This window comes from Hemiscyllium ocellatum, chromosome 20, assembly GCF_020745735.1.
Source record: "Hemiscyllium ocellatum isolate sHemOce1 chromosome 20, sHemOce1.pat.X.cur, whole genome shotgun sequence".
NCBI classification, from domain to species: domain Eukaryota; kingdom Metazoa; phylum Chordata; class Chondrichthyes; order Orectolobiformes; family Hemiscylliidae; genus Hemiscyllium; species Hemiscyllium ocellatum.
This window is the reverse complement of record NC_083420.1, coordinates 51,430,900-51,456,374: the sequence shown is the minus strand read 5'-3', so window position 1 is coordinate 51,456,374 and position 25,475 is coordinate 51,430,900. Positions and strand designations below refer to the sequence as shown.

At 39.9% G+C, this 25,475-nt stretch overlaps 1 protein-coding gene across 4 annotated transcripts in view; it reads right to left on the bottom strand.

The window, feature by feature from the left end:
* Nucleotides 1-700: 700 nt before the first annotated feature.
* The window catches only part of zgc:112980 (uncharacterized protein LOC503706 homolog), a 70,226-nt gene continuing 45,451 nt past the window's right edge, over nucleotides 701-25,475 (bottom strand). For all 4 annotated transcript variants that reach the window (XM_060840855.1, XM_060840854.1, XM_060840857.1 and 1 more), the window contains 10 exons: nucleotides 25,396-25,449; nucleotides 25,074-25,291; nucleotides 23,431-23,510; nucleotides 21,645-21,737; nucleotides 21,240-21,320; nucleotides 17,080-17,187; nucleotides 11,300-11,421; nucleotides 6,920-7,042; nucleotides 2,916-2,973; nucleotides 701-2,277 (listed from right to left, as the gene is read on the bottom strand). In XM_060840855.1, the coding sequence (XP_060696838.1) occupies nucleotides 2,203-2,277; nucleotides 2,916-2,973; nucleotides 6,920-7,042; nucleotides 11,300-11,421; nucleotides 17,080-17,187; nucleotides 21,240-21,320; nucleotides 21,645-21,737; nucleotides 23,431-23,510; nucleotides 25,074-25,291; nucleotides 25,396-25,449 (1,012 nt within the window). In that variant the 3' untranslated portion in view covers nucleotides 701-2,202. The remainder of the gene's footprint in view (nucleotides 2,278-2,915; nucleotides 2,974-6,919; nucleotides 7,043-11,299; nucleotides 11,422-17,079; nucleotides 17,188-21,239; nucleotides 21,321-21,644; nucleotides 21,738-23,430; nucleotides 23,511-25,073; nucleotides 25,292-25,395; nucleotides 25,450-25,475) is intronic.

Genomic DNA, 25,475 nt, shown 5'->3' with positions numbered 1-25,475 from the left:
GTCCAATGTGCATGAGACTACCAAGGTCAAAAGAAAAAGTGGAGTGATTAAATGAAACTAAATTTTCCATTTCTTATAAAATCACTTAGTTTCATCGTATTAAAAAGTGTTTTAAAACACTTAGTTTCATCGTATCAAAACATCCCAATGAAAGAATGTTTCCCCCCTTCGAGATAATAATACCTTGCACAATGACCCCAATTTTTTGTCTACACATCATTTTTCTAAATAAAACTTGTAGGTTGTAAGCAAAGAAGCAGTGAAGGAAGTAGACAATTCTAACGTTGGAAGGTTTCTGAAGGAGGATAAGTTAACAATGTCATTAATCAATTTGATCACAAGAGAACAGTATGTTGCGCAGCATATTTAGTGCATGGAAAAAAAAGGAGAAAGGAAAATTCAAAAGGAGCATAAATCAAAAAGACAGCTAAAAAGAAACTTAATACCTCTGTGACAAAAATGCTGAATTCTGTTTTCATGTCTGGGCTCTGGAAGAGTTGAAAGCTTCTATGTTTAGAACGTGATTATGTCAGCGCACCTTTTTACTAAGAAAAATTAGTATTCTGTTCTGTAATAAGTGAAGGGTCTAGCTGTACTCTCTTTTCAAATTCAATGAACATTCCAAATAGCGTTGGACACCACGAACAATTCCTTACCAGACACAATGGACTCCAAAGTCAAACACTACTACATATGCAGATTCTTGAAATTGAAACCTTTATTGAATTAATACATTGAAAAACAGATTTTAAAAAGACAAACTTCACAGAACCTGTAGAAAAATATAAGTTCTTCCTAAAATCCTGAAACAAAATTTCATACCTATTGCAAGTTTTACCTACTGCAATTAAAGTGTTTTAGTTTGTGAGCAATAGCAAAAACATGAAGTGGTACCAACAGCCAGAACCACACACTCAATATGCAGAGACTGTTAACGACCACAAAAGAGAGGTATAAAGAGATTGTCTACTTTCTGTGAACTTTTCCAAAAGTTAGAGGCCTTTTTTTTTTAAAACCGCATTAGATAGCCCTTAATTAGAAAGGCACCAAATTCGTAGATGCATTCTGAAGACAGTGACAAAAAGAAAATGCAAACTCAAAAGGTGAATGATGCGAATTCACAAAAGGACCCAAATACTTGCATTGAAGTACATTCGGAAATGCAAGAATAAAATTGAGTTTTGGTAAATCTCAGTACATTTCAAAGGTTTTTCAAAAAGAAAATTCTGTATTGCATAAGTGTCACTTCTTCAAAATTTAAAAAGGCACAAAGCCAAGAGCAGGAGACTGCAGTGTCAAAACAGTGCAGCTGTAGCTCTGCTCTGCTGATATGCAATAGAGTGTTGTAGAAAGGAAAATCAGGATCAATATAAATACAATGTTCTGGAATACAATTCCAGCCAATGCAATGTCTTATTTTAAAAAAAGAGTATGGACTCTCAAGTGAAGAAAGCACTCTTGAAAGGATTCTATAAAATTACAATGCAGGCTTTTATTTTCACAGCACCAAGCGTCAGTCTCCACTGTATAAGACACAATGGAGTTTTGTATTGAATAAACTAGAATGATTTTGGCATTCCAGCTGACCTGGCCTAACTATGAGAAACAAACACAGCAATGGACGTTAATTAATGGTCATCTGAAAAACACAGTTCTCTTAATTTCCATTGAAAAATAGAAAATTTGTTCTTTACTTTGTAGCACCTGCTTGGTATAAACACACTATATCTTATGATCTTCTTGCTGAAATGCTAAATAAATAAGACAATTTCTTATTGTGTGAACTGAACATTCCCTTCCTCAGTTCAGTCACATTTTGTAAAATACTTGACTACTCTGAAACACAATATATTTAACCTGGTAACTGAGAAAATATTTACATACTGGACATCTTAACACCAACATTTTAATTGCTTTCTGATGAAATGTTGATATCCTTCAAGATACTCCACCTATGAACAGTGGAATAATTGTCAAAGGTGACAGTTTTTTTTTTAAAAAGACTGTAAAGATTCCATTTGTGTTGAGTATTCACTATTGTATAATAATTACAATTGAGACATTTGATCACTGTAATAAGTTATTTAAGGACCAAATATCAGAATCATTGATATTCAATTATGCATGCTCACTGTAATCCACATTTTCCCACAGAGGTCAATGAGTTGGATATGTCCCAGGACGTGTCCATTTTCTCCCCTCTTAAATTAGCTGGCTCAGTTTATTCCGTAACTCTACAAACTGGGCAGTGTTCAACATTTCCATAGCTGGTATAACCTGCAGCAGAGAAAGAAAACAAAACTTTATAATAAATATTCCAATGGATTCTCTCAATCTCAAGGATGCGCAGGGTAGGGATGTGTGGCCACGCTTAAGTGCCCATAGTGTCCTGGTCTGTGCAGGCAAAAGGTGTATGTGCGTGTCTGGGTGGGATGCTCTTTGGAGGGTCAGTGTGGATCTCATTGGCCAAACAGCCTTTTCCATACTGTAGGAATTCTATGATTCTCAAAATGGTTAAGCTGCTATAAAAATTTCAATTGAAACAGTGTTTAACTCCCAATGGAAGTGTGAGGACAGCAAGATGGTCCAATACAGACATGTACCATGTAGAACACAGGCTGGAAGCCAGGAATGTATCACTGGAACACACTTGTACAAGATGCTTTATATAACATAATGGGGCAAGGCTCTCTGGATGCCCATTTGACTGCAAATGGTGCGAGACAAGAGATATCATAAACAAGCAAGGTAATGAAATAAAAATAATTCTGGAGGCCCAATTGTGAGAGGATTGAATATAGATGTAGATTCTGAGGAACTACTACATTATTACTCAAATTTCATAGCCTCCCAAAACTGCAATGTGCATCAAAGAGTAAAATCAACATTGTCAAATTCTAAAAGTGTAAACATACCTTACTTTGTAGAAAACTGTGAAGAGTTTGTGTCCAGTGATGTCCCTTATTTTTGAATCTATGGAAGAAAGTGATCACAATGAGTATATTTATTTGTTGTTTACAGTTACTCCAGGGAATTAAATCTGACCTCAGTGACCCAGAATCATTCCCAACATGATTAACAAAATAAAAATTTCCTCTGCCTGCTAGCTGCATTCCTGATGAAGGGATTTTGCCCAAAACATCAATTCTCCTGCATCTTGGATGGTGCTGACCTGCTGTGCTTTACCAGCACCACAACCCCTTGACTCTAATGTCCAGCATTTGCAGTCCTCACTGTCTTCAGTCATGGTACCTACAGTTGAAGGCTGGCACTTATACCACAGTGACTGACTTCACAAAGGTAAAAGAATTAAACTAACAAGCGCTGCATACTCTTGTGAAATCTGGCAAAGACATACAAACAGACTTTTGGTGAGCAAAGACAGACTTTAAAAAATGCAAAGGAAATGTCAAGTGTAGCAACATTCTGCTCAGAAACGAAAGAACTGTTCAAAAGGATGGAAGAATTTAAGCTCAAGCATCAGAATTGAGTATTCTTGCAAATTATCTGCACAGAACAGGTAAGACATGAAGTAAAGGAGGAATAAAAATATTTTGCTAACTGGGTGGTGTAGCAAAGATGTGATAAGTACAGGGTTGTCGAAGTTAAATTGGAATTGCCATGTTGGGAGAATGCTTTAAATTCTTATGAATTAACTTGAGTGTAAAACCACTGCTTCCATCCAAATGATGTCCACATTTGAAATTCACACAATGTGACAGCACAGTTTAAAGCAAACAAATACAGATATTAAAATTTTTCATATACTGGAAAAAATTCTTCTCGAGTATAGAGACTGCATGCTGTTAACAACTTGGAATAGGGAGTTTCCTGTTTTCAGCCTGTTCTCTAGATGCAGCAGTGACCCTGATAATCTTTAAAGAGTTGAAGGAATTCTGCAGCCTGAACATAGTTTTTCCACTTAGAGGAGTCCAAAACGGTGCCCATAAATGTATAGGGGCCACTAATGAATCAAAAAAAAGATTTCTCGAGAAACTGCTTTACCTCAGAATGGTTAGAACTCACTACTACGTGGAATTGAATACCATTTAAGGGAAAACCTAAATAAGTATAACGAGGAAGAAACTTAGAGAAGGATATAACGATTTAGGGAAACTGGAGTGGAAGGATAAACATATCAAATGATATTTCATCTGAATTGCCTGTTTCCATCCTTTCTTAAATATGTGCAAATTATTAGCAAATGTGCAAAGCCATCCATCCAATCAATTTAAATAATGGTTCACACTTGCACAGAATGGGAAGGATCAGCTGGGCAGAACATCTAACAAATGAAGGGGCGTGGAGCACAAATGAACAAGTTGGCCGAATGCATTTTGGAAAAGACCAAGAGGCTAAGTCTGAGACTGAGGCTCTTACAAGAAAACAGACCTGCTAGAAATGCTATGGAGGGAAGATTTCCACGTATAAATGGAAGACAGAGAAAGAGAATTGAGGATATTAGATGGTTTGAAAATTGAAATAAGTGATTGGCAAATGAAAACTGGCAGAGAGACTTGGAGGAAAGCATAAGTCAAGAATCTGCCTTTGGAGAGAGCACACACCATGATGATGATAAGAAAAATAGAACTGTGACAGAATTTTTGCAACAAAGAGTGTCCTATTAACTTGTTGACCAATTCATTGGGAAAATAAAACCTAGAATGGTTTAAAATACCAATACCAAGGTGGAAGCTAATCATCTAAAATTCTTCTCTGCATCCAAATGAGTTTTAAGCCTGTTTTAAGTTTTGCCATTATGGGTTTCAACAAACTCTGATCTTCCTATGTTTCTCTATTTGTTGAACATTTTACTCTACACCTCTTGGAGATCCATGACTTAGTATGGAACTAGAAGTGTTTTCCTATCATGACTTGGTCAACATTGAGGAGAGTATCAGAGAAATTTGACAGTGTTTGCTGAGACTTTTCAAAACGTAGAAAATAAAATTCTAGGCTCTGTCTCACATTGGAGAGCACTAGCAAAGCCATCAGATATTATCAATCACTTGATCCTTACCAGATTAGGCAACAACTGGTTTCCATCCCAAAAAGACACAAGTGAACCAGTTACGATAAGACCATAAAATGTCGGACCATCAGATGCTGGAGCAGAAGTAGGACATATAGCCCATGAAGTCTGCTCCGTTATTCAATGGGATCATGGATGATCTGATAATCTTCAACTCCACTTTCCTTCTTTATGAAAACCCTCAATTCCCTTCCTGATTAAAAGTCTCTCAGCCTTTTACAACGTCAGACAGCTTTATGATCACTCATTTACTGGTACTAACTTTTTAAAAGTTAGTTTGAATTCTGAAATTGCTATGGTTAGTTTTGAGCTTGTGCTCGCAATTATTAAATCTACACCAACGCATTGAAGCTTGTATTTTGTAGGCTGATTTCAACCAAGGTAAACATTGGTTTCTGCAACCCCCTCAGCTGAGCACAGCTGGATGGTAGGAAGAGAAGTAAACAGAATCAAGCTTCTATTGAAGATCCTGATGGTTAAGTAACAATTAAAGATGCACACATTTCAGCAAGGTGTCGGGGACATAAAACCCTTGGACTTGTATGTCAGCAAGGAGAAGGAAAGAAAAATACTAATTTCTAAAAACAAACTATTTAAAAGCACACAGGATTGAATTCTCAAGCTTGGATATCACCCAGGCAAAAAAATGGCATGGGACTCCCTGGGTAAAGAGCTGTCTTCCAATTTTAAAGATACAAAGCCTACAGCAATGTAGTATTTTGTTTGGAATATAAACAAATAGGTCACAAATATTACAGCACATCAGCTTGCAAGAAAAATACTTTTCAGCGATTCAATTGCCTATTCGCACCTAGCCTTTGAATGATGCATTACAATAATATAAAATATAAACGATGATCTCTGAATTCCATTGGCCAATTTAATAACTTGCTTACCATGGAATGAGAAAGGGACCAAAACAGTTGTCTAATTCAGATTTGTTTCATGAAACCTAGCCAATTGTGTGGGTTAGGTGATCACTGCAGCCGGTTTAAGTCAAAAACAGCATTTTGAAATTAATGTTTGACCAGCCAAGGGCAAGGAAACCTGTCAGACAGGCTACATGTGAAATATACAAAGATCCTCATCTATTGATTTGCACAATTACGGGAATCTTCACACATTAGAGATGAAACCTCAGCTACAATCATCATACCTGAAAACACAGCCCTCGCAGACATGGAGTGTACAAACGAGAAGTTATTTCAAGGTAGACCAGGGGAGATGGATTTGAGAATGCAAAACTGAACAGGCTCAAGGAGCAAGGGGTCTGCTTTGATAGCATCGACCTGGAAGTAGTATCTTGGAACAGAGAATTTAACAGATAATTTCTGCAGTCCAGTTCTGCTGCTGACAGTCCAAGAAAGTCAACTAACCACGGGCTCAAGTCAAGAACTCTTCATTTTAAACTCCGATCATTTATTAACTTTGTGCCAGTCACTGGAGCCACATACACAGGTACAAAGGCTGTATGTTTGCCAACACATCTTTTATTACTGTTCGAAAATCAAGATGTCTTTTCTTTCACTCAAGGAAACCTTGTGATTGGCTCCTTGTTGTTTACAATGAAAGCAGTTAAACTACATTTTAATTAGGGAAGGGTGTAGTTCCATGCCAAAACAAACTTAAATCTTTGTTGCAAACAGTTAAAGAAGCTGAAATAAAAAGGGAGTTGACTTGGTCCTCATTTGATTGTACGGGTGTGGGTAGCGCATCTCTTCATGTGAATTACTTTTGAAAACATCACATTAAAAGGCCAATACATTTAAAACCCACACACCAAATACATTTTAAAAATCACCTCACATCACAAGGCAGCCAACTGGAGACATCTGACATTACCTTCAACATTTAAACTACATCTTTGCAGATCCCAGAAATACTCACTCGTGCCATGACTCCACAAGAATGGTGAGCACAGGGATGCTAACAGATTGGATAGTTGCTTGCTTAAAAGACAGGAAGAGGGTCACCAGATCAGAGATATAGTCAGCATCATGACGCTTAAACCTAAATAAATTTAGAAGATAAAATAAAATAGCACATTACCACTTTTCTCACAAAGATTTTAATAACAGTGCAAGAATAAACCCAGTATGAAAGGAGAAGAAAACCACAGAGGTATTTGTAAGAAAACAATGACAAACTCCAAACAACTGAAACTGAACTTTCAAACACATTCTTGAAAAAAGAATTAAAAGGAGACAAGGGGTGGCTCAGTGGCTAGCACTGCTGCGTCTCAGCGCCAGAGACCCAGGTTTGATTCCACAGTCGGGTGACTGTCTGTGTGGAGTTTGCACATTCTCTTAGGGTCTGCGTGGGTTTCCTCTGGGTGTGCCAGTTTCCCCCCTCAGTCCAAAGAAGTGTAGATTAGATGGATTAGCCATGCGAAATGCAGGGTTACAGGGACAGGTTAGGGGTCTGGGTCTCAGTTGGATGCTGTTTGGAGAGTCATTGTGGACTCGATGGACCTAATGGTCTGCTTCCACATGGTAAGGATTCTATAGGGCAGAACTGCTGAATTCTTCTCCCTCACCCCTATGCAGTGAGCATGAAATTATCAGTGTAACCAAATTGAGCTCTATTTAGTTGGTAGAACAATTTCCTCAGGAAGATCAGTTTTTCACATACCATTTTAAATGAAATTTTTAGTAAAGTTAAGGTATAGTCAGACTGAACCATAGGGCTATTCTCTCATTACAGAGATGACAGGTGGTAACCACGCCTCAGATGATGGGAGAGGCTAAGAAGGACAGTCCTTCGTGATAACCTCAGTGCGGGGTTTGAAACTACTGTTTGTATCACACTGCATTGCAGACCCAACATTCAGCCGACCAAGCTAACTGAGCCCTGAAATTCCTTAATTATAATGGTATTCTGTTTGCACACAGATCGGCATCACTGGTGATCATTAGTCATTGCACGATAAATTGAAAAGCACTTCACGAAACAACAGTCGGCTATAAGTGTAATTGACATGCAATGAATCAGGTCCTTTGACAAAGGTACGTGTTATTGGACAGTTGATTGCAATTACAGTAATCTTGAGAAATGTTTAAAATATGGGTGATCATGTGAAGTGAATCATAGAATCCCTACAGGCCATTTGGCCCAACAAGTCCACACTGACCCTCTGAACAGTAACCCATCCAGACCAATTCCCAAACCCCGCTCCTCTACATTTACCCCTGACTAATGCTCCTAACCTACACACCCCTGAACACTATGGGCAATTTAGCATGGCCAATTCACCTAACATGCACATTTTTGGACGGTGGGATGAAACTGGAGCACATAAAGGAAATCCACGCAGACATGGGGAGAATGCGCAAACCCCACACAGAATCAAACCCAGGTTCCTCATGCTGTGATGCAACAGTGCTAACCACTGAGCCACCGTGCCACCTATTCAAGTATTTGAATAAATTGCAAACTGTATTTCTTGCAACCACAGTCTTGCAAATGTAAAGTCAAGAACTCAGGCCAGCAGGGTTAGCAAGTAGCAGGGGATAAACAAGAGCCAGATGACACGATCATAGAGTCATAAAGATGTACGGCACAGAAACAGACCCTTCGGTCCAACCCGTCCATGCTGACCAAATCTCCCAACCCAATCTAGTCCCACCTGCCAGCAGCCAGCCCATATCTCTCCAAACCTTTCCTATTCATATACCCATTCATACACCTCTTAAATGTTGCAATTGTACCAGCCTCCAACACTTCCTCTGGCAGCTCATCCCATACACGCGTGAAAGACTTGCCTCTTAGAACGCTTTTATATCTTTCCCCTCTCACCCTAAACCTATGCCCTCTAGTTCTGGACTCCCCGACCCCAGGGAAAAGACTTCACTTATTTACCCTATCCGTGCCCCTCAATTTTGAAAACCTCTATAAGGTCACCCCTCAGCCTCCGACGCTCCAGAGAAAACAGCCCCAGCCTGTTCAGCCTCTCCCTATAGCTCAAATCCTCCAACCCCAGCAACATCCTTGTAAATCTTTTCTGAATCCTTGGTACGATGGAGGCAGAAGCAGACTGGAAGGAGCAGGAAAAAAAGAGTGGAAGAGGAAAAGGCAAATAGTTCCCAGCCTTTTTCCAGTCTAAAGTCTCTAATTGCTGCTCTACTTGGTCAGATTTTACTGCTAAGGGTTGAGGGTTGATGAAAAACATGCAACAATCTTCAGCCTAATATGGCCATTACCAAGTTATTTAGTGAGGGATATCAGAAAGGGATTGAATGAGAAACAATTTCCTCAATGATGGATACCAAAGAGCTCATTTGTCTAGTCAGCCAAGGCAGACTGTGGAATTCACAAATCTGCACAATTATCAGACTTGAACTTGGGCTGATTGTTTCGACGGGAGTTAGCTTGCACTCACTGGGTTCAACAGAACAAGTGCGAATCTTGAACTGATGAACAATTTATTTGTTTTGCGTTATTTCAGTGGCAAGAATTTTTTTTTTTATTAGGTGATATGGCGTTCTTGCTCCAGCCTGGGCTTGGCTGGTGGCAGCAAATGCTGTTGAGGCAATTTATTTCAGGTTCCTACTCTAACGGGTCGCAGTAGTAATCTCATTGCTGCTGCTGGGACAAACAAACAGAGGAGCCTGCACAACATCCACAATTGTTCAGCAAACTGCCCTAAACATTGGTACAGAAGTTTACACTGAGTGAAACCAATGGTGAATCACAAAGTGCCTACTTAATGTAGCAACATGCTGGCTCTCTTAGGAGAGATTTTCCCATTGGAGGTAATATAATGCTGAACTTTTCAATGTATTTAGAAAGATAATATTGTGACAATTTATGGTGGTTATGGAGTTGATACTATACATAATATTTAACAAAGTAAAAACAATGACTGCAGATGCTGGAAACCAGATTCTGGATCAGTGGTGCTGGAAGAGCACAGCAGTTCAGGCAGAATCCAACGAGCAGCGAAATTGACATTTCGGGCAAAAGCCCTTCATCAGGAATAAAGGCAGTGAGCCTAAAGTGTGGAGAGATAAGTTTGGAGAGGGTCGGGGTGGGGAGAGAGTAGCACAGAGTACAATGGGTGAGTGGGGGAGGAGATGAAGATAATAGGTCAGGGAAGAGAGGGTGGAGTGGATAGGTGGAAAAGGAGCTAGGCAGGTCGGACAAGTCCGGACAAGTCATGGGGACAGTGCTGAACTGGGTGTTTGTAACTCGGGTAAGGTGGGGGAAGGGGAAATAAGTCCACATTGATGCCCGAGGCGGAAGATGAGGCGTTCTTCCTCCAGGCGTCTGGTGGTGAGGAAGCGGCGGTGAAGGAGGCCCAGGACCTCCATGTCCTCGGCAGAGTGGGAGGGGGAGTTGAAATATTGGGCAGTGGGGCGGTGTGGTTGATTGGTGCGAATATCTTGGAGATATTCCCTAAAGCGCTCTGCTAGGAGGCGCCCAGTCTCCCCAATGTAGAGGAGACCACATCGGGAGCAACCGTTACAATTAATGATATTAGTGGATGTGCAGGTAAAACTTCGATGGATGTGGAAGACTCCTTTAGGGCCTTGGTTAGAGGTGAGGGAGTAGGTGTGGGCGCAGGTTTTACAGTTCCTGCGGTGGCAGGGGAAAGTGCCAGGATGGGAGGGTGGGTCGTAGGGGGGCGTGGACCTGACCAGGTAGTCACGGAGGGAACGGTCTTTGCTCCCACTCTGCCGAGGACATGGAGGTCCTGGGCCTCCTTCACCGCCACTCCCTCACCACCAGACACCTGGAGGAAGAACGCCTCATCTTCCGCCTCAGAACACTTCAACCCCAGGACATCAATGTGGACTTCAACAGCTTCCTCATTTCCCCTTCCCCCACCTCATCCCAGTTTCAAACTTCCAGCTCAGCACTGTCCCCATGACTTGTCCAGACCTGCCTGTCTCCTTTTCCACCTATCCACTCCACCCTCTCCTCCCTGACCTATCACCTTCATCTCCTCCTCCACTCACCCATTGTACTCTATGCTACACTCTCCCCACCCCCACCCTCCTCTTAGCTTACCTCTCCATGCTTCAGGCTCACTGCCTTTATTCCTGATGAAGGGCTTTTCCCCAAAACGTCGATTTCGCTGCTCGTTGGATGCTGCCTGAACTGCTGTGCTCTTCCAGCACCACTGATCCAGAATCCATAATATTTAACAATGCAATTCCTCATATAGTGCACAGTTTACACTAAAGCTTTTAACAGCCTTCAACATAACCATCTAAACAAAGTACTGGGTGTTAAGAGATCTACCAACAGCAGTGAAATTATACTTACGCGTCAGTCAACATGGTTTTATATACATAAATATTGCTGCACAGCATGCCACAGAAATGGTGCAAGACTTCCTCTTTCATGCTCAGACAGTCAAACAGGAGTTTCAGGGCCCAGAAATTTTTCTAAAAGTTTAACAGACAGTATTAAACCAGTATAAAGAAATTCAATCCTGACTTCTTGCATCACACATCACCGAACAGCAGTTTGGAATGTGGTGCTGAAATGGGCTAAGTGGACAAAACGTCAAGGGAAGAACATCTGGGTAACAGCGATCTCAAATCGAAAGGTTTAGATTAGGTACCTGTCAGCAATGGTGCAAAGCAAGGAAACCAAAGCTACAGTCCTCAGAGGACGAGAGAGATAGAGAATATGCTAAGTGGAGGAAACACAATGCAAGTCAAATGAATTCTTTAAGCAAGAATCAAGACAACTGCAATAAGTTGATAGGGGAATTGAAGAGAAAACATGAACAAAGAGCATCAGAAAACAGAATGGCAATTAACAAAAAGAAATGCAAAACTTCACTGCAATCATACAAATAGTATGAAGTAAAATATTATTATTAAGGATGGAATGTGAGGGGGGCAAGGCTAGAATACAGAATGAGTACTTTGTACCAGTGTTTATCAAAGGAAAAGTACTGATAGTATTGATTAAGTGAAGCTAGTAGGGGTAAAGGCTGCACTGGAAATCGATAGTAATGATATATCAGAAAGTTATAATTCCACAATTCTAAGTGATACAGCAGGGGAATAAAGTTGTTTGCAAGGTTTGAGCTCAAAGTTACATTCTGTTCCAAGTTCCAATTTCTGAAATATACTACATCTCAATGGTGGGGTTTGAAATTTGCAGGTTGACAGTCAATTGGGCACATCACATTGATAACAGTGTTTCACAAGTGACTCACACTTCAAGGGAACCAAAGCTGCTTAGTGTTTTCGCACCCTCCTCCCATATCACATCAGATCTTCACCCACGGTGACAGAATGATAGCATCTAGACCACATATTAATAGTATATACACAGTTTCCAGATACTTTCAAGTATTTCTGTCCAACAGAGGCACCTGACTATACAATACCCTTTTACAGCAGCCCTTTATATATAATTTCTCAAATACAGATCATCAGGACAATTCAGCTAGCATTTATTTCCATCTTAACCTCCAACCCATTTACTCTCTTCCCATCTAAATTTATTCCACTTGTTAAAATGGCGCAGTTTCAGCATGTTCATGCTGGTCACCTATCTGGGCATGCAGCATCTGGTACACTCTTCAATTCTACAATATTATAGCTGCCCTAATATTTAAGAGCATTTTTGCCAGAGGGTGCATTCCTCTTCAATACCGAGGTCAACCACGCACTTACAGCACTTTTGATAAGTTTCAAACCTGCTAATCAGTTTGCAAGTACTGAAGGCTTTGATGCCATCCTGTGGCCAACAATAAGACTGCAATGCAGCAACACAAAATACCAAACACACACAAGGCACAATTCCAGAATCCAGACGGAGACTCAGCTTTACAAATACGGGGCAAATGCCAACCCTGGAAATCAACACATGGGACAAATCCATCATCCAAGTTCAGTGTGTAATAGGGGAAGCAAATGGAAAGCTGACCTTTATTTCAAAGGGAATGGAGGATAAAAATAGGGAGGTTTTGCCAAAACAAGACACTAGTCAAACAACAGCTGGAATACAGTGAAGAACATTTGACTCTTTTATCTCAAGGAATAAATACTGGTATTGGTGGTTCAGAGAAGGTTCACTAGGTTGATACCAGGTGTGGTGAGATTGTCTCATGAGGAGAGGTTTAGTAGGTTCAGTCTGTACTCATTCTTCTAATGAGGGGGGATCTTATTGAAACTTACAAGACTGTGAGGGGATTGGGAGAGTAGATGGGGAAAGATTCTTTCCCCTGTGAAAGAGTCTAGGAGCTGAGAGCAAATCTCAGAATAAGAGGTCGCACATTTAAGACAGACCTGAGGAAGAATTTATTCTCTGAGGGTAGTAAATCTCTGGAATTCATTGTTGCAGAGGCTGGGTATCTTCAAGGCTGAGACAGATAGAACTTTTAATCTGTACAGAAGTCACAGGTTATGGGGAAATGACAGGAGGAAAGTGAAGCTGAGGACGATCAGACCAGCCATGATCTTACTGAATAGCTGGGCAGACTCAAATAGACCAAATGGCCTCCCTCTGCTCCTATATCTCACAGACAATGCTGTAAAAAAAAAACAGGATGGGTGGTCAGCCTGGTATCAATGACAATGCTCCAGAAAGACAATCAAAAGGATGAGTACGGCACAGAGACTCAGTGGTTAACACGGCTGCCTCTCAGCACCAGGGGCCTGGGTTCGATTCTAGCCTTGGACAACTGTCAAGTTGGCATATTCCTTCCACCTTCCATCCCCCCCACCCCCCGCCATAGGTTTTCCCCAGGTGCTCCGGTTTACTTCCACAGTCCAACAAAGTGCGGGCTTTTTGGGTAGAGGGGGAGTCAGGGTGGGATGCTCTTCTGAGGGTCAGTGTGGACATGATGGGCAAAATTGCCATTAAAATGTAATGTTCCCAAATCCCCAATTCCAATTGAACTTTAACTGGAGTAGTTATATAGATAGTATAGCAATGTGAGCAGGTCAGAGATTAGGAATTCTGTGGTGAGTAACTGACCTCTCATCTTGAAAGCTTGCCCACCCCCTCTACAATGGACGAACCAGGAGTGTGATGGAACATTCCACATTTGCCAGGGTAAGTGCAACCCCAATAATACTCAAAAAAGCTTAACATCCAATACAAAACTGCTTCTTTGATTGACACCTCATCCACCTTCACTATCACTGCACAGCTGCAGAAGAGGGCACCATTTGCAAGATGCAAATTCTCCTCGGGTCAGCACCTTCCAAACTTGCAACCTCTACCAGAGGAAGACAAAAGGAAGCAGATACAGAGGAACCTCAATTATCTGGCATTCGATTATCTGAAGTTCGGATTATCCAGACAAGATCACTAGGTCCTAATGCTTGGCTAAACTGTGTTATCCGGCACTCGATCATCCAAACAAAATACTCCCTGCTCAAGTCAGTCAGATAATCGAGGTTCCTCTGTACACAGGAAAACCACCACCTACAGCTTCCCCTTTACGTCATTTATCATACTTGCATGGAACTATATCACGGTTTCTTCATTACCACTGGGTCAAACACTTTGAATGCCCTTTCTGTGGGTGTCTCTATGGCTCTAGGACTGCTGCAGTTTAAGAAGGTTATAGTCCAACAGGTCTATTTGGAAGTACAAGCTTTTGGAGAGTTGCTCCTTCATTGGGTAGCTAGTGGAGCAGGAAGGCCAAGTTCGGTAGCTATAAGGATGGCCTCAACTGGGATCTTGGGTTGATGTCACACTACAGGTGACCAAACTACACAACACACACACACTCGCACATTCTCTCTCTCAGATGCACACATGTGCACACCCTCTCACATACACTCTGTCACACTCACGTGCGCACACGCACGAACACACACGTGTCTATTGGATGAATTTGCATTTGCAGATACATTCTATTTTGCTCAAAACTGCACAATCTGTAGGCAGTTAGTCTATGTGACTTTTTTTAAATTCCTACTTTGGAAATAGAAGCAGTTTGACTCAATGTTGGAATACAGACAGACTCTAACTTCACATCTTCAATGCATTATCTGAGCTGAGATGTCACTTTTTCTTTTATAAAACCCTAAATTATCCGGGGACTGTGACTTGAAAGTAGTTCTGGGATTTACTGATTAATCAATCAAAACCTACATCCCCATTCTAAATGATTAAAGAACAAACAGCAATGTAGGTTAGTTCAACACATCGCATCAATTGTATGACATGTTGATCTCATACTATAAATTTTGTGTCCTACGATCCTGCCCCACTAACGACCCGACGAAGGAGCAGCACTCCGAAAGCTTTTACTTCCAAATAAACCTGTTGGACTATAAGCTGGTATTGAGGTTTTTAAACTTTGTCCACCCAGTCCAACATTAGCACCTCTAAATCAAAGCTTTAAGGCGGCAGCATACTGCCACCTTGATGCATTAAACGTAAAATAACAAATAGGTGGTGAGAAACCTGTAAACAAACTACAAATAAAAATTGTGACTGTAAGGATGGTTCACGTTATTGAAGTATTCAGAATTCAAAGTGGGAAAACTGCAAATGATACGTGGGCTAAAGCCTTTTTGTTAGAGAAGAGATGTAACAGTTGTCTTCATCACAGGCTTAAATTATTCATGTGGTTTCCCAGTACAAAAAGGAACTTTTGAATTGGGAGATAATGATATCTATCTAGCAATATCCCATACATGTCACATTGCCATGGGAATATATTGCAGTGAAATTGTTTTGGGATTGGGTTTTGTTCATATATTTTCTCTCTGAAAAAGACAGTTACTTTAAAGACTTGAAACAGTTTGGGAGACAGAGAGAAACCCACCAGGAAAAAAGTAGATCAGAAGAAAAATGGCAACTAAAACTTTTTGGAGGTGGGATGTGCACAATTAAGGAGAGTTGGAGGGTCATCTAGCTCAGTGCTGTTGAAATGACTGCAAGAAAGCTCACATCTATCCATCTGGGTTGGCTCAGTGGTTAGCACCTTCACAGTGTCAGGGACCCAGGTTCGATTCCGGCCTCGAGCAACTGTCTGTGTGACATTTGTACATACTTCGTGTGTCTGCATGGGCTTCCTCCAGGTGCTCCAGTTTCCTCCCACAATCCAAAGATGTACAGGTTAGGTGAATTGGCCGTGCTAAATTGTCCCATAATGTCCAGGGATGTGTAGATTAGGTGTATTAGTCAGGGGTAAAATGTAGAGTAATAGGGTATGAGAATGGGTCTGGCCCGTTTCCACACAGTAGGGATTCTATGATCTCAAAAGAATAGCAGGTGCATGAGGAAGAATCAAAGTGAATTCTTGAGACCTGTGGCACATCTTGGTTTGGTTCCAAACATTAAGGATCCATCAATATCCTGCCAAGTATAAAGGAACTCTTGGGTGGAAAAACAATAAAATGGCGGGGGGGGGGGGGGTCCTGTTGCGACTTTTGGGTTTTAAGAATAAACACTCATGAATTTAGTATCATTTGCTTGGTTTAACTCGTCTTTTTGTTCAAAATGCAAAATCTTATGGCTAACAACCCTGAGTTTCAATTTCTTTTAAAAAAAAAATTTTTGCTGGTTTCACTCAAGATCAGGAGAAGATGGAATCAGGCTAACTCTATAATGCTACACCAAGTACATATGCTCTATGAAAAAATAAACAGTTTTGAGGACTGATCAAGTTGAGGCCACTTTGAAAACTCCATCTGGGTATTTTCACTTAAAAACATTGAGGAAACATAGTTGCCATCTCCCTCAACTGAATGCCAGCTCTCAGTTTATGATTAGGAACTAAAGGTCAGAAAATGTGGCAATGAGTAGAGGTCTTCAGAAGACTAGAAGGAATAGAGGAAGAAAGAAAATTATTAGGATTAAAAAAAGGGATAGAAGATCAAATAACAGAATAAAGTAACTGGGTAAAACAAAGTTAAAATTAGTGTAATTGTAAAATGGAATTCTAAATAACCAAAATTAGTTTTTTTAAAAACATAGAAATTGGAAACTAAAAAGATGGTGAAGGAATGAAGAAAACACCAGCTACAGAATCACCATCGCCTTCAAAACCGAGAAGAGTTATAATAACGACAAATTACAAAAGGGAAATAAACTAATTACAGTAATTTTACTGTTCTTACCCCATAAGCTACAACTAATGGCAGAACAATGTTGATCACAGAGAGATTTTGATGAAGCATCTGGGCAGCAGCCACCGTTACAAGAATCAATGCAGATTCTCTGTGAAACTGTAAGAAAGGATATTCATTCATCTAATAAGCCATGGAAATCAATACAACGTTTAACTGCAGTTAAACCTTTTGAATGTCTGTAAAACAGAAGATATGCTTAAATAACTAAAAAGTTAGCACTTTCAGAACAAACAGTTGGAAGTGATATAGGACTATAATACCTACAATTTATTTTAGTCCTAGGCTTTAGGAGAGAGATAAATTGACTGCCGTTCTTGCAAGAGTTCTTCATTGATCAAGTGCAAGAAGTGTAGGTGTAGATGGTGTTTGAGGATAACACTGGAGAATGATGTATGGTTCACCTGATCAAGTAACTAACCAATATTCAAGTCTATGTCAGTGCATGAACAGAGGCAGGTAGTGGAGAACTCAGAATATCTAGAATCACACAAAAGACAACTGACATATTTAGAATAGCAGTTTTAAAAATCATAAAGTAGCACTGTAACTGAAACATTCAGCCTGGAGTAAATGTACAGGTTTCCGTGCAAATTAAGGGAATACCCTTAAGAGAACTATTTCCTCCTAAAAGTCTCCCTGGGGAGAAGATGCAAGAACTTGGAAATAGTTCCAGCTTCGGTTTCTCATCCAAAGTGAAAATTTAACAATTTAGGTGTCGATGGCCTGATGGTATTAGCACTGGACTCTTAATCCAGAGACCCGGGTAATGTTCTGGGTACCTAGGTTCGAATCCTGCCATGGAATTAAGAATCTAACGATGAACATGACAATGATGACTATGACTTTGTTGGAAAAACCCATCTGGTTCACTAATGTCAAGGAATGTGAAGGAAACGACCATCCTAACCTGGTCTGATCTACATGTGACTCCAGACGCTCAGCAATGTGGCTCACTCTTAACGCCCTCTGGAAAAATAGGGATGGGCAATAAATGCTGGCCTCCAGTAATACTCTTATCCCATGAATAAACAAAAAAAGTCCAGAAGGGGAAAACAGGCCAAACTAAGAGCCCAATAACTTGGCTATTGAATAGCGTTGACATTGCTTCTTGGGGCATCTAAAGCAGAGGAAGGAAATGTGCTGGAAGCATAATTAAATTGCAATAGTTACTGGAAACCTGCTTGCATCACTGATACTTCTGCTAGTCACAGCATGGCTACTGCGGAGCATCTGAACTGCTCCATGTCGCCCTACTATTCCCCACTCACTTAGATTATTTGCCTTTAACAAGGTCCTCAACACGTCTAATTAGTTGCCTGCCTCATGAGGGTGGACAGCCTTTACAGACCCTGAAAGCACCACAAATTGGCTTGAACCAGTAAGCCAACACGCTGCTTGGCAATGCCATTTTCAGATCCATTCACTTTGGCTTCTGAACTGGGTAGGTCCTAAAATCTCCCCAAATAGATTTCCATTAACTCAAAGACTAAAAGGTTCCATAGTGGGATGTGTTATTCACAGTCAAATCAAGTTACCACACAAAACAAATATTCAGACTATCAGACAATAGAATGCATATGCATAGAACACGACAGTGTATTAGAGGCAAACTGTTTTAAAAAAACAGCTAGTACACTATGTGGAACAGAAGTTGCATGTACACCATTGAAATTGATTGCAAAGATTAAAGTTAAATGTAGGATTTAATACAATGAAAACAAAGCACATCAGGTAAAATTTGAAATGAATTACTTAGTGATTTTTGACAGCTAACCAGGTCTTTAAAAAGTTATACAGGTCACTAAATATTTCATTGAGGCTGCAAGTAGCAGATGGCTGCAGTTTTGTTTTCAAACTGTTGACATTTCCAAGTTTTACATATGGCATACAGCTGCCCAGAATTGAGTTTGCTGCACCTGTACTTACACAAACATCCTGAACACCTCTCTCAACAGGCAGAATTCAATTGTTTAGACAGCGTGATGAATAGCATCCGCAATATCAAAATAATTTAATAAATAATAGTTTCATATTTAATTTATAACTTAAAATAATTATAGGTGGATTTAGGTTCAATCAATTTAGATAGCTGGTATGACATACTGAATTTATACTCTGCAAGTTGAGGTACAAGCAGGGATCTTCAGTATCCTTCACCCCAGAGTCAGAAAGCACCCTGACTGCAGACTCATACTGCAAATTTACCACTGGTTCAAGCATAAATCTACACATTACCAAAACAACAGCCATATACTGCAGATGCTCCAAGTCAGAAATAAAAACAGAAATTGCTGGAAACACTTAATAGTCATACAGCACTGTTGGCAGGAGAAACAAAGACAATGTTACTGATATTCAGTCATCAAGCCAAATATCAACTCATTGTCTCCACAGATGCAGTCTTACCTGCCAAGTGTTTCTATACTTTGTTTTTAAAACACAATTAATTTACCAAGAACTTTTGAAAGAAAAAAGCATGACATTTAGGAATTAGAAATATAAAATTTAAATACCAGGCCAATTAACATTTCAAAAGAAAAACAAATATTTCAGAGACAACTTAAAATACATTAAAAATTTGCAGACATTGGAAATTTTCAAAAGAAACAGTATTTGCTGGAGAAAGTCATTAAACTGGTACCATCTGTGCAGAGAAAACAGTTAATGTTTTGAGTCCAGTGGTCTTGCTTCAGAAATTCATTGCCAGATCTGAGTTTCTCCAGCAATATTTTGCATGTAAAAAAAGCTAATAGGGCAGAGTGGTGGCTCAGTGGTTAGCACTGCTACTTCACAGCGCCAGGGACCCGGGTGTAATTCCAGCCTCTGGCGACTGTCTGTGTGGAGTTTGCACATTTTCCAAGTGTCTGCGTGAGCTTCTGGATGTTTTAGTCTCCTCCCACAGTCCAAAGATATGCAGGTTTGGTGGATTGGCCATGGGAAATGTAGGGTTACAAGGATAGGGTGGGGGGGTGGGTCTGGGTGGGACACTCCTCAAAGGGGTGGCATGAACTCAATGGGCCAAATTGTAGGGATTCTATAATGCCAGCTCATGAAACTTTCAAACAAAAGGGAATTAATCTTTCTTCTCTTTCGGATGTTCAAGTTAAATAATGTGAATGTCCAGCATTCTCTATTTAGCTTTGTTATGATTGATGAAGACTCAGTTGCACTCATTCAAGAGATGAGCTGTGTACAGATGAGAGGAGCACAAGTCTGAAACTATGGGGATCGAGTAGTCCTGTACTGGATGTTATTCTAAGAATGATCAATGTTCCAAAATTAGTATGCAGAATGAACAATTGCTTAATTGCAACATATTTTGTTTAGGCTGTAATTTTAGAGTTTCTTTTTTAAAAATGCCAATATTCTCCAGCCCATGTCATTTACCCCTTAAATTACCGTATACTCAAGTAATAGTTGAACTTTTTGACCACTTTTTAAGGTTAAAATTATGGGGTTGACTATTACATGGATACTACTTTTGAGGGCCTGAAATAATGCCTGTCAAAATTCATAACATAACATTAGCAGAAGCCCAATTGATCTCTAAACGAATGAAGAAAACAATGAATTATGGTAATTCTGAAAACCTGGAGTGGAATGCAACGGCCAGTGGACTGGATGACCAGGAGCAGAGCGGAACAACCGGCATACTGGAAAGCTGGAGCAGGGCGTGACATCCAGCACACTAACTCCTAAATGTTGATCAGTTACCTGTGAAGAACTAGGGTCAACTTTTTCATGAGATATATGGAAAAATTCCAGGTCATTTGGCCAAAAATCGGGGGTCAGCCTATGTGAGATTGACTATTACTTGAGTATATATGGTATAGCTACACATTTAGCATTAAGTAGGGATAATTAAAAAGTGATATGGGTTTGATATGTATTATATAGGAATAATGTAATGGAAAGTATTTTGCGTAAAAAAAAAGGAGAAAAACCAGCTGACTGAAGGGAACATTGTCACACTGTTGCAAGTCTAGACCAATAAGAGAGGGCATTTATTTACAGCTCACAGGTAGCTTTACAAAAACAGCTGAATTATTCTAATGCTTTTCAGTATTTAATACCTGGAACTAAGAGGATGTACTGCCTTTGTTATATACAATCCTGCACAGTATTCAGACAAAAGATCTTTCACCTACCGCAGATGAAAAGGCTTTAGGTATGCCCACTATTCCATTCTTCAGATCTTCAATGATTGCTGTTGCATGGACAGCTGTGGTCTGAGAAGAAATAAATCTTTTCAACTTTTTTTAAATGGAGGAAACCATTTCTAGATGACAATCTCAGGACAGGCAATAATTGCTGGGTTTTACATCCTCATAATAAGAAAGAAGAAATACAGATTAAACGACAGAGGAACCTTGGTTATCCGAAGGACATGGACGGGGAGTATTTCATTCAGTTAATCAAATTCCGGGTAATTGAATGCCTGGTAACGTAGTTTAGCCAAGCATCAGGACTTTGCGATCTTGCCAGATAATCGATATTCGGATAACCGAGGTTCTTCTGTATACCACTTCACTACAGACCAGCAAGTTACTTACTTTCACAAATATATGAGGTGGTACCTGAAGCACATCTTCTGTCAATGTCAATGAATTGCATTGAATTTGAATCAGTCCGCTCCAGCAGTGAACCTGAACAAGGAAGACATTTTTACACACTCCAATTCTGCTCAATAAAAAAGATTTATGCGCAAGCAGAACCCGTCACTTGTCAATTTAGACGCTCGTCTGAATGTAGAGTATGCAGCATGCAGAAATGTGCCATTTGGCCTAACCAGCTCGAGCCAGTTTTAATCACCCACTCAGGTCTCCTCCCATGTATCATTTAAATCCATTATTGTGACCATCTACTCCCTTCTTCCTTATATGTTTCTCTAACTTCGCCTTGAACGCATCTATATGCTTTTCATTCCCACTCCCTGTGGTAATGAGTTCACAACTCTTCAAGTAAAGAAGTGAAAACAGGAGCTGGACACCTCACCTGTGGAAGGTTGGATGTAGGCGGTTGAAAAGGCCCATCTTGGTGCTCTGTGACTTTATCTCAGTTGTGATATTGAAAGCAAAGCAAAGCAAAGTATAGTATTCTCACACTCCTCCATTTACTGTCTATGCCCTATTCATGCCAATTCAGATGCTCTAGGACATTGTCTCTCCACTGTTGGTTCATACCCACCATGTCAAGTTTTCATACTTCCATGACCACCCACCCACTATACACTCAAAATAAAATAAAATTAATTCATGGGGACTTACTGCTTTTGTTACAGTATTTCATTCTTGGCTGACAGCTTGGTCATCCACTTGTGTAATGAAAGGGAAATCATTTTTGACAACTTTTGTTCTGCCATCTATTTGATCAGTTGCACAATGTTTATTTACACCAGATGAAGATGGTTCAAGTTTCTGCAGTTGGTACTGTCAAAAGTTCTGAACAACTGAGTCTTTTATAGGGCTATAGTAAAAGCAGGCTCAGCAAGCTGAAAGTCTGGAAAGTTACATCTGTATTATCACTACCTAGGCTTGCCTCCCCAGAAAATTCAATAAGTCTGATCAAGTAAGGTCTTCCCTTTTAAAATCCAAGCCAACCGTTTCATCATTATTTCTTACTTATCTACACCTTTCTTAAATATCACCAGGAGTAGGATACTATTATTTTCCACCTCACTCTGTTGTTAAACTGACTAACCTACAAGTCACTGGGATTTCTTCCCTCACACCCATGATGCAATTCCAATCCCCCCCTTATTTTCCATTGTAATCTCACTACTTTGCTGGCAAGGAACGAGGTCAATAGTTGAATTAAAAATGATCAATTCACAAACATTTATTAATAACCATACGGACACCTCAATGCATTTGCACCATTGACAGCAGCAAGAGTTAATCCGCATATTAGAAGAGCCAGACCTATCCTTGCCCTAAGAAGTGAATATTAGACAGATCATAACATGATTCCAGTCTAGGTACAGGAAACAGATGGCAGCAACTTAAACCCATGTGCAGAGTATGGCTAATGCAGCATATAAAATAACAAAATTTGTAAGAAAACTCTGCACTTTAATACATTTGCAAAGCTTTTTAAAAACTTTTCTGGCACAGGAAAAAAAGAGGTCACACACACACACACACACACGTCCGTGTGTTTGCAATAGTCATCAGCAATATCTATGACAAATAACTCTAAAGGACATTGATCCAGAATATAGATGTCATGTTGTAGGACAGCAACGATGATGAAATACTGAAAGCTTGAGAAATAAAAATCGGTAGTTGACAACTGGAAAATGGAAAAATGCAGTAAAGTACAAATCAAAATTGTACTTACAGTTCTGTAGAGTACTTCATTCACAAATAGGATCCTGAGTGCACACTTTAGCAGTAAACAATCTTTTACCAAATTAGCACCTTCAAACAGAACAGATCTTGTGGATAAAATCAATGGAAGCAAACTCGCAAAACATACAATAATACAAAATGCTCCAATTATGGCTCTCTGCAAATTACAACAATATTTTTTTGCTTTAACCCAGGCCTGATAGCAGGCACAGCTTTCCATTTCTCATTATTAATAATGGTTATAGCACAATAGAGAGTGGTGACCTAACTTCAGGTAATCAGGATGTAAGTAAGGCTTGGGTGGAGATCAAAAATGATAAAGAAGTCACTTGTGGGGAGTCTTATACAGCTCCCATAACAACAATAGTAGGATGGAGTGTAAGGGAAAAGTCATGGGATAACAAAAATAAAATACTGCAGAAATCAAATATAAAAACAAAATACTGGAAACTCAATAGTTCTGGGTGCAACTGTGCAGTGAGAAATGGAGTTAATATTTTGAAACCAATAACCATTGGTACTGAGCCAGGCTGCAAAATTATTATTATGCTCTTGACAAAAGGAGGGGAGGGGCAATGAATGTAATGGATGGTGAAGTGCTCAGAGCAAAACCACAAAAGGAGGAGCTAATGGTGGTAAATGAGAGATTGTGATATAAAATGATTAGCTCGGCTGAGAGCAGAGCCAGAGTCAAGAATCAGAGATGAGGATGGAAGACAGTTTTCACACTCTGAGGTTGTTGAATCCTGAAGGTTGTAAAGTGCCCAACTGGAAAATGAAGCGCTGTTTATCCAACTTGTGTTGAGCTTCATTAGCTTCTCTCATGTTCCTTGTCCTTGCTGTTCCACAATCTTTCTGAACTAACATTTTCAAATACCCTAATTGATTCTCCCTTCCATAATGTTCAGCATTTCTTTGATATTCCTCTGTCCTGGACTTCACGGATTCTCTTCGTTCCTCTCCTCCAAGTTTTGCATCCCTGTTATTCTCGGAACTCCATTTTCTTTGTTCTCCTGGGTGTTTCTCCTCTTCTCCAACTCTTACTCATTCGTCACAAACCATTTCGCTAGGCCTGGCTGCTCCAACAGGCTGATCTCTGCCCTCAAGTACTCCTAAACTGGACAATCACAATTTCTGTCTCTGGGGGCCCAAGTTCTGATTTGCTTCAACAGATAACATTGGACGAGATTCAGCAGCTGAATCTGGAGAGACAGCAATGTTGTTTGGAGGAGAAGCTGTAGTCTTTTCCTGTCTTGCTATCTCTTCAAATCACAGCAGTGCACAGAGTTTCCATTATTAGCAATAGCTAGCTTTACTTTAAATATCCTTTTATGAAAAAAAAAACATGATTTACTGTAGCACCTTCCTAATTTAGGTTTAGGAAGAGTCAGCTTTGTGGATTTCTGGCCAGCCAGGCTGAAAACAATATGAATTCTCTCTCTTCTGCTCAGTTTGACAAATGCATCTAAAACTATACCTAGCAACTTTAAGAAGGAATAGGAGGAAACTGGAGAGGAGAGAGTGGAAAGATTGGAGGACTAGGTGGATCTAAGGATTAAAAATAATTTTCTTAGAGCTCATCAGTTTAAACGTAAATAAATTGATTTATTGGGTTAAAATCTAGAGGCTGACCTTTCATAAATACCCATCTTCCTTCCTCCGAAAGTTCACAACCAACGGGTACAGATCCAGTCTTGAGAATTTTCAAGTATATCATGTATTGGTAAGATGTTAAACGGCAGGCTGTGCAGCAAGAAAGGTTGGAATTAGAATGAAATGATTGCGTGGCAGCATGAAAATCTCCACACTTGCAAAAGTAGAATGGAATTTTATCTTGTAGGGCTCGTAACCTGATCAAAAGGAAAAAAAAACAACTCATGCACTGTTATAAGAATTTTCAGTGTACTTTAACTCAAAATTATTTAACCATTTTAAAAATGCATTACATACTAACTTTAATGTGTCACTGCATTTTACCACTCGCAGGTATCGGATCAACTCCCTGTATCTGAAAGAAAAATGTATTTAAAGCTG